This window comes from Odontomachus brunneus, unplaced genomic scaffold, assembly GCF_010583005.1.
Source record: "Odontomachus brunneus isolate Ranch 3 - 2012 unplaced genomic scaffold, Obru_v1 Obru_scaffold_182, whole genome shotgun sequence".
In the NCBI taxonomy this organism is placed as follows: Eukaryota; Metazoa; Arthropoda; class Insecta; order Hymenoptera; family Formicidae; genus Odontomachus; species Odontomachus brunneus.
In genome coordinates this window covers 263732-274187 of record NW_022639632.1, presented here as the reverse complement: position 1 = coordinate 274187, position 10456 = coordinate 263732, and the positions used below count along the sequence as shown (strand labels likewise).

Genomic DNA, 10456 nt, shown 5'->3' with positions numbered 1-10456 from the left:
CCCCCTCTCCCCACCCCCATCCCATGCACCGCGTGCTCTTTTATCCGCGCTCTCGTCTCGGAGGTCCCTCTCCGCGCGATTCTTATCACGTCAAAGAGCGGCATTATGCTCTTGCACGACGGCGACGACGCCCATCGGCGGTCCTAAGATTTCTTCTGCAATTTCTAGATTTGCGATCACACGGCACTGCGGTCTGACCGGACTGAGCTCGACGTCGCGCCGCCGTGATTCGCGATTCAATTAAGCATATCGCTTTCGATGTTTCGCGCGTCTTTTGTTAGAAACCGGCGTACCAGATACACACCTCTTTACCGAACGGAGCAGCTAGACCTTTCTGTCTCGGCTCAAATCATGCGGCGCAAGAAAACGAGCTCGGACAGACGTATAAAACACAAACGTCGATACAATATTGTGGACTGCTCACGGGGATCTTTGTCCGCTGGATCCTTTTGTTGACGATGTTGCCAGCCAAGATGCGGCACAAACGCGCCGCCGTTTGCCCGTAGCTTTATCCCCCGATCGGAGAGAATCGCGGCGATTTCGGTAGAAATCTCGGGGCCTCGTTCGAAGAGGCCGACTAGACCGGCTTTTGTCGTGTCCCGAGATCATCTTTCGCGACCGAGTCCTTCAGAATCAGATAGGCAGGTCCGCAGGAGCGACGCGCGCCCAGCAGCGTGCAAACTTGATATCATTTGTCACTTGTCAGTCAGGTAGATTAGACTAGGCCGAATCGCAGAAAGGGGATTATGAGTATCCAAATACCCGAGTCTGCGGACCAATAACGAGGTTGAGCGCGTGCACACGCGTTTCCCGCCATCAAGCGGAAAAGCTCCGTCGAGAGAAACAACAATGATCGCTCAAAGGGCCCGACAGCTCGAAGTCAATCATCCTTTCGCGTGCTCGTTATATTTCACAAAGGTTTATCAGTTGAAAAGGATTTGCCAAGCGTTTAAGTATGGAGCATTAGGTCGGAAAAACAAGCAAACATGCGGTTTCGGCTTGTCCTCTTCTTGTTCTCTGGACAACACTGAAGCCACTCGATATCCTTTCAATGATGCTCATGTGTACGTCGATGTATTATTTGTTATGTAAATCACATGAAAACATCAGCACACGTATCGCGTCTTTCTAGCGCCGCGAAAGGAAGTAAACAATGGATGATAAAGAAATGACCATAATGTTAAAGAAATGACCGTATTGCGCTATTTGTTCGTTTATTTATTTATTTATTTATTTACTCGATTCACAGATTCTCATTTCTCGTACGCGATAACCTTTCATACGTGGATGTTATCTCCCGACTGTGAACGATTCGGAGGGAATCCGAGATACGAAAACCTACAAAATACTTGGTATAATATAATGGTCCGTTGACACGATGATGGATCGTCTACCTTGACCGGACAGGTAAATGTGCTTTCACACTAATGCGCTGAAAGTGTATAATCGTTGCGGCGCGCAGGTATATTAACAAGGGTCAACAGCTCCATCAAATCTCGAGAGTCGTGTAATATACGTCCCGACTGCCACAGTCGTGCGCAAGTGATAAGCGACGTACAAAGCGAAGTACGCTTCAATGCCCTGATGCGATACAAAGTAAGCTACTAATTTTCTTCATCATGGATTGAATCGTAAAGCGATAAACTGCGTAGATGTATGTGGCTGGATATCGAAATTATTCGTTATACATATTTGGAGATCTAGCAAAAGTAAAAAAATAGAGAAAAATTTTAAATAATCATTTGGAAGAAAATATTATTGAGGATAAAGTGTGTGGCTAAGCGTTCGTAAACGTTTCGCTTGATTTTAGGGTCCTCAATAATGATAATCTTTTTTGTATATACTGAGAGAAATTATTCGATATGAAATTAACAAATGGATATTTCCGATTAAAGTACTAATAAATTTTGTATCCGATCAGGAAATATATAATAAGAAATATTGGTTCATAATTTTTTGATCAGTTTATCTGATGGAATACCATTATCATCGAAAATATTCGATTAAATTTAATTGGTTATCTTGATCGGATATAAAAATTCATCTGTAATATTTTGATCGGAAATATCCGTTTGTTAATTTTTTATTGGGTAATTTCTCTCAGTGTATGATTGAAGTATATCGAGTTGATATAAAAAAAAGATGTATATCTCCAATCTGGGCTTTTTATCGTTTTGAATTGGTGATTTTCGCGACCTGCTACATGCTGTCTGACAATCAATTATCGTCAATTACTGATCAGTTAAGATTTCATTGATAAATTTTAGTGTTGATAAACACATTTCATTGATAAACATTAGTGTTGTTTAACGGCAAACAATAAATATGCGGCGCGTGTCATGCGCAATTAAATTAGCTGCCACTGTTAATTGATATTCGTTTTTGTTTACATAGCGCTACTTGTTAAAATTCTCTTTTGGATAATTTTTCTCCAGAAAGGTAAAAGCTCAAATTAGAGAGTTACATGTTTGGAATAGACTCGACGTGAGTTTTAATCGTATGCAAAAACAATTGCCATTATCGAGAGCTTCCAAAATCAGATGAAACTTGATCGCTCTGTTTAATCCTCTGTATAATCATATTTTTTGGAACACTGAGAGAAAAGTATTTGTTATTTATAACTATATAATCACATAGAGAAATAATTATTATGATCAGAAAAATAATTTTTTTTATTAAATTTTACTATAATTTTAGTGATAATAACGTTACATGCATATTATTACTACCATTTTCGTGTTAAAACAATCAAAACATATAATTGAGGCCAAAAATAATTACAATTTTAGTTAAATCAACAATTGTTTTTCTCTTAATGCACACTACAATCTGAGCTTGTTACAGACAACTTTGAGCAATATTGAGCTACCATGACTTTGTTGAGAATCAATATCTCTAGACACTTTTTTCTAGAAATATCGAGAAACCCCAGAATTGTAAGATATTAGCGCAATAAAATAAAAATCCGCAAACAGATTTGTGCCATTTTGAAATTTTCCCATACCCTTTGCGGAAGTTAAGAAGTGCATATATTTGCATATAAAGATAAAACTTTGGCGACTTAGACTGCGGTTTCAAAAAACCGCAACGGGCACAATTCGCGGCTGAGTAGTCCTGATATTTGTCAAATTGATAATTGCGAGCGCGTTATGCAACTCTCCCGCGTGTCAGATCGGTTCGGCTGAGGCTTCCTGAAGGAGGGTGCGATCCGTCGCAATAAAAGGTCTTTGCACGCGCAGCTAGGAGTTAAGTCGTGGGTAATAATTACCGATCCCTCGTTAGCGCCGCCAATAGACGGTCTCGCCCACCTGCCCACGTTATAATAATATAAGCCGCCTCTTTTGCGGTCGGTAGCCCTCGCACGTGCCGCAGCCAGAACCTCCTTTATTCATTTTCTGCCCTTCGTTTCTTACCCTCTCACGCCCCCAGGCCGTCGGGCGCTCCATCGAGTGCCCCGATCCGTTTCACGATTTTCTAACGCTCCAGCGTCACGTTACGTCAGGGATGATTCCTTCGAGTCCTCCGATATATCGGATAATCTCAACTTAATATAACGGCAGCGTAGGTGCCGTACAATCTCGTACGCTTATAAACGTGTAATTCAAGAATTCGTCGTTCTCCGCGAATCACTCTTCGCCTTTCTGCGATTCTCTTCTTTCTATCTTCTTTCTTTTATCTATCTTCTTCTACCTTCTCTCTATCTTCTTTCGTACGAAAGAGCCGGCTAGTGGCAATACAATTACGAAGATATATTCGCTGATAGCCTGCGCAAGTATGAAAGTGACGAAACTACCGAGATGTGAGAGCGCGCGAGGATTATGCAGAAATTGATTATTGCGAGCCATTGCGGAGGCCTCCTGTCTCGCGTCGCCGGCTTAAAGCACCCTTTTCGCAATCCTCCCGATATTCCCGTGCAATCGCGCGGGCTTCTCGCTCGGTTAATTGCGTTATTCAGAAACGATCAATCAGCAATTAGCGATCCACTGTCCAGCGGAGGACGCCGGACCGCTGCTGGCCGCGGTATGAAAGCCGCTCCGAGAGCGAACAACGTGGAATTATGAATCGCGAAGCCTGAATAAGGCGCGTTAACCGTATCATTACAATTCCTAATCAAACGCCGGCGTTCACGGCCTTAATTTGTGAAATCAGATTGCGAAGTAACGCGCAGAAGCACGTCTGTGCGCTCCGGCGGAAGAGCGATGGAGATTCCTCATGGTCCATCTCGTTTGTTCTCATGCAAAGAGTACGGCCAGAGTTTCGCCCCTTTTCCTTGTGAAGCTTTAAATATTCCAATTAATGATATACCGATTGGAAACTTAGGATGAGTAGGTATTTTAAGAATATAAAATCTCAATATTAATAGTTGTGTTTGTAGGAGATGAAAGTATTTACAATCTCAACATAGGTTGCACCATGCATTAGTATAGCTGTCTATTGAAACTGCAGCCATTTGGGCTATTTCTCTCTCAATGACTATGAAAATAATATCGAGACTTTATATTCTTAAATTTACTCGACGTGAGCTTCAAATTGCTCTTTTATCCTTTTTTTTTCTATATTTTCTAACGTTACAAAATAATCTCTCTTTCTCCTTCTCTCTCTCGCTTTGGAATTCCCTGCCTGTAAATATCACTGAAGCTTCCTCTTTAGCGTCCTTCCAAAATCTGCTCTTTAAAAAACTTCAGAATTGTGAAGTGCGTGGTGTGAGCTTTACGCTCTCAAATTTTAGATAGGATTGAATTGTTGCGCGCTATATCCTTATGTTATTTATGTTTAATATTCTAGCGTTGTAAAACATAACTATTTTTGTCTAGCGTATTATTTTACTATTATAATTGTAAAAATTTTATTTTAGTTTAACTTATTAACTATCTATTATTTTGCTGTACTCTATGTATCTGTATTTGTGTATTTGTGTGTATCGTGTGCTTAAAGATTTCTCCGTGCATTAAATCCACCTATCTATCTATATATCTATCTATCTATCTATCTATCTATCTGTTTATCCCTCTCACACGTGTTCACAAAGTGACGTTTATTATTAAATATACTCATCACGTCCAACAAAACTTTTTCCTCCGCTTTTTCTCGTCGTTGGAAAAAAGAAACTAAGCGGGATCTTTTTCTTTTGCGTGTCGCCTGTGTAGGTGCTAGAACTACGTGATAAATATATTATATCCGTCTCAGGGATCGCGAGCGAGCTGTTCTGAAAACGATGACCGGTCCAACCGATACGACGCAACCAGTTCCGCGCGTCGGTCCAGCGCCAATTTGCGCGGCGTCGCGCGAGAGAGGAGACGCGGCCAAAAAAGGACTAGCAGAAGAGAGAGAAAGAGGCACGCAGGAGACCGGTAACACGTGATAGCGCATGACGAAGGCATGATGGATGAGGGGGCGGCTAGTTTACGTGATCGGGACATGATCGCTCGCAGACGGGGTGGTCCGTTTGTCCACCGCTGCTCGCTCCGTGTCCGTCTTTTCTCTTTCTGCCTCTCGAGAACGTGTGCCTCCTGTGCCTCCCTCTCCTCATCCTCTTCCTCCTCCTTCTCCCTCTCCTCCTTCTCCTTGCCCAGCGCCCCATTCCTCGTCTCTTGCCGCTCTCGTCCTTGTCGCACTGCTTGCATACGTCGCGTGCACCAAGGAACGCGGCCGAACGCGCCCCTGTCACCGAGCTCGAGCGATCCTCGTTGTCGTATCCGGTGAATGCGACTACAGGAGAGACTCACGGTACGACCTCGCATGCCGATGTCTCGTCTACTCACGCGTCGCCGAGCAACATTTCGCGGACTGTGCTTGCGCAAAAATATCGCTCATGCGACCGATTCTCATGCTACCATTTGGCGAAGTCGAAACCGCCGCGGGCGTTTCAGCGAGTTTGCTCGACAAGTCGACCTTGCATCTCTCTGCATCTCAAGTATCTCTAGACATTTCATTCTGAAGCTAGTATTTGCATTATGATTGATTAAAGGGAGTATAGTTTACCTTGACTCTTAATCGGAACGCCGATGATCTCAAACAGCTTGTCTGTGCATGCATATATATATATATATATATGTGTGAGTGTGTGTATGTATGAATGTGTGTTTACAGACTTTTCTCATACTGATTAAAATCTTAGAGTGACCTGTTTTGTTTCACCTTCGGCGTAGGGCTATTGCTTCTCATGATAGTTTCAGCGAGAAAATTTTTATTTTACATTAAACCTGCAAATTTAAAAAACGAAAGAAGAATCTAGAGTTATAATATCACACATGTGTTGTTAACAAATAATTAGAAATTTATGAAAAAAAATATTATATATATATATATGTATATTATAGAAAATAAATATATAAATATATAAAAATATATAAATATATATAAATAAAATGTCTGTTTCCTAAACACTTTTAAACTTTTTGTTCGATTTGGATCAAATTTTGCATGGTTACTCTCTGGGACCTTGCCAACAATACAAGCATGAAATCTGAATACAATTCACATCTTTCTCCTGATTTCACCCTCTTGACATTTTATGTGATAACTCGGACGTCATTTCAGGTTGTTAAATGTCGGCTTAAATTTCTCTCTCTCTCTCTTTCTTTCTCTCTCTCTCTCTCTCTCTCTCTCTCTCTCTCTCTCTCTCTTTCTCTCTCTCTCTCTTGATATAGATGTCTCTTTACTTTCGACAAATTCGTCAAACTGTTCGTCGACAGTTCGTCAAAGTCGGGAACATTCTGTGTAAGCGATTTTATACACCTAAAGATACATTACTGCCTCAGCTCTGACTTCTCAATTCACCGTCTTGATTGCTTTGTGGTACTAATATTAGAACTCTGATACATACCAACACACACACACACACACACACACATACATCCACAGATATAATTCGACTTGGAAGAAATCCGGTACCGCGTGACGCAAACATTAAATTAAATATTTTAAAGGCCGACGGGAATAATAACTATCAATGTACTCTCTGCAACATGAACACCGATTGCCGGGTTGGAATATAATGTAACAATCGATTATGAAATAGTATGCGACGTACAAAGTAAGTTTGTCCGTTTCGAAGATCTATAATGTTTTGGTTTACGTGGATTATTGAGTGATCTCTCGCCTACCGGATAAACACGTCAGTTATTGGCGAGCAATAACGGCCTTTTTTCTTTTGTTTTGATACTGTCGTGTAGTGCGTCGCGTACTCTTCCGTGACCGAGTTATTACATTTCGAGTCGACGAGCATATCGTGACGCAGCTGAAGTATTGGTACGTTAGTTATTATTCCCCGCGTTGTAGTTATTGTTCTTTGTATTCTATTGTATGTTAGTTATTATGTTCTCTGTATTCTATTATATGTTAGTTATTATTTCCTAACTCTCTCTTTTATGTAAAATCTTCAATTAATTTCATCGATATCACGTTTATTAACATGCGCGTTTCTCCAATCGAGCCGTATCTACGCGAACGTCAATGCTACGAGGCATATCCGGAGTATCAGCCGGACGAAGCAGCTGGAAGCCAGGGTGCTGGATCGAGAAATCAGGACGGAGGAAGCAGGTCTCCAGTACGCGACAGTGATACATCATGTAGGGGAGAGTTGCCGAAATCGTACCAGTCTTCTAAATGGTACCTCATCAATCGTATCTGATTTTTTTTAATACTTGTAACACGCACAAAATAAGATATAATACGAAAATTTTTATTTATATTTCTCATTGCTCATACATTTTTATTTCTAGGTATATTAGGTGTCGTTCGTATTCAATAATAATAAGGAAATTGATGAGGTACAGGTACGATTTAGAAAATTAGTACGATTTTTGCAACTCTCCTTCGTCCCCAGATACGCTACAGATTGTTTATTACAGAATATCTTTAATTTTAACACACACAGACATTTGGAAAACTTATCGAGAACAAAGAGATACGCGGATTGAAACTTATGTTGGCATTTGTAGTCCTTGATTATTTGATAAATGATTATGTCTTGACGATTATAATCTTACGGAATTCTGATTATTCATTAATTTGTAATATTTATTTCATACGACAATAGACAATATATTGATTCAAGTAGCCAATCAATGGTTCATGATTACGAATCTGTCATGCTCTCAATGAAAGATCGCGAATAATTGGCAACTACGAATGCCGGTCTTGCAATCTAATACAAATGTCATAAATATCGATTTTTCAACTCTCAGTATGAAGAAAATAGTGGTACATAACCATATATAGCATCAAGATAGAATAATAACTTGTGAAGTGTTGTATCTCAAGACTCTCTCTGCAGCATACATATTTGGTGTTCTTCTAGTTCGACGGAATTAGCAGGAATTAGAATGCAGAACCGAAATTACGATTCGGGAAGGGCCGCGCTCCTTTTTTTCCCTCTCGTCGTCGTTTTCGGACGCGGGTCGACTCCGCGAAGTCGCCGTTGAAATCCGTGCGGACGTCGAGGACGGGCGGGCGCCGAAGACGGACGTCTCAGCGGAACCCGGAGTTCACGCTGAGACGTTCTCGAAGACGAGCTCGCGGGCTCCCGAGTTTGACGAGGGCATGGACGAACGGCTTGGATAGGAGGTCCGCGTCGTATATAGGATGGAGCCAGAAACCAGTAGCCCTTCGTCGAAGCGCCCCGCTGACCTCTCCCGACTCTCTCCTCGCCGAGGATTAGACCGCGGAGACGTTCTGACGTGAGGAATGCTTTGCCGGTGCCGAGAGGGATCCTCTCGGGAACGAGGTCCTGCCTCCTCCTCCGCTACTACATCCTGCGCTCTTTTTTCCATTTTCGACGATGTTAATTCTCGATATAACTGTCGCGGCGGGAGAGAGGCTGCGCGAGAGGAAACGAGGCATCTAATTTGAATGCTACTATATTAGCTGCCGCCCGGTGACTCGACAATGTGGACGAAACCGCTCGCGCTGGCTCGCGAGCAAATCGCACGAAATTCGTGCCGAATACGGCATAAAATAAGGGCTTGACGTTTCATCTCGCTAATGAAATCCAGCGGGACGGTTCTCACTGGAGAAATAAACAAAATGATTACAAATTCACCACGCTAGTAAGGAATTGAAGAATGATAAAATTATTTCTTCAATTATTTCCGCAATTACAAACGCAATCGCCTTGTCGCACTATTTGGCGATTACTATTATCAAAAGCTCACTAGTCTCAAATTCGATTCAGAAAATTTCGACTTAAGACTCCTGGATATTCGCTGCAACTATATTGAATCATTTCGTCAGATGCAAGAAATGACACGCTGAAGATTCTTGCCTGCCATTTTCAAATAAAAAGATATATAAATGAAAGAAAGAACTTTAGGTCATTTAAGCATATTTGTAAAATACTCCGAAAACTATCATTTCTCCTTGACAGTCAATAAATAATTGCAAAAGCAACGTCACAAAATCATGGGTAAAGATACACGGAAAGAATAATTTAGTAAAAATTACAATATAATTTTAGCACTACGGAAATAGACTGGCATTACGATAAAAATTATTAAAATCTAATAAAATATAGTAAAAGTGACCATCAACATAGTAAAAATTATTATGTTTATATCTATTTTTACTATGTATTTATTATAATTTTCGTAATAACGCTAGTCTAATCCCGGATTATTAAAATTGTACTGTAATTTTTACTACAATATTCTCTTCGTGTAGATTAAAGAGGAAGGTTGCATGTTACGTCCATTTTACGGCTATTTATTGATTACTGTCTCAAGGGAAAAGAATAGTTTCTGAAACATTTTATAAAAATGCTTAAGCAATTTCAAATATTTTTTCATACAAATATCTTTTTTAATTACTTGCGTTCTCCGGGGAATTATTCTCTTTTTAATGCACTAAATACATGAGAATTTACTATTGTGCACATAGAAAAATACATACTGCATTGAAGTAAAAAATTAAGTGTTACTTAATTCAAGTGCTTCATAAGTTTATATATCCACAAATCTATTGTAAGAGTTCATCATAAGCATCAAATTCAAGATACATTTTGAATCCTAGTAAATTTAGCGTTTCAATCAAGGATATGAAATTAAAACAGCAATTCTGTTTATTTTATACACATACAGTTAAACTTTTTATTCGATACAAAATCTTACAACATATTTTATAAAGCTTAACATTCTTATAAAAAGAGAATGTATTCTTCTTTTGAGCACATGGTTATATCAGCTTTTCTAAAATTTATGATGAGCATATTTCAAGAAAATATCGCTGGTAGAAGAAAATTACTATCTAAAAGAAGAAAAGTAGGCCATAATTGGATTTTTAGCGGTGGAATGATATTTGTTCTTTTTATAAAGCCATTTAATTCGAAAATAAATATCATAACTAACTCTCATATTATACTATATTATAAAAGAAATTTAATCAATATGCTTCTTAGTGAGCTGTGGGATATATTAAATGGAATATATAAAAAAATCGATTTTATTCGAAAATTTGTTGC

General features: G+C 39.8%; 1 protein-coding gene across 1 annotated transcript; it reads left to right on the top strand.

The window, feature by feature from the left end:
- The first annotated feature begins 7228 nt into the window (after positions 1–7228).
- Positions 7229–8074, top strand: LOC116851628. The gene is made up of 3 exons (XM_032831241.1): positions 7229–7611; positions 7725–7778; positions 7854–8074. The coding sequence occupies exons 1-3, from the start codon at positions 7415–7417 to the stop codon at positions 7948–7950; spliced, it is 348 nt and encodes a 115-aa protein (XP_032687132.1). The 5' UTR covers positions 7229–7414; the 3' UTR covers positions 7951–8074.
- Positions 8075–10456: the final 2382 nt, after the last annotated feature.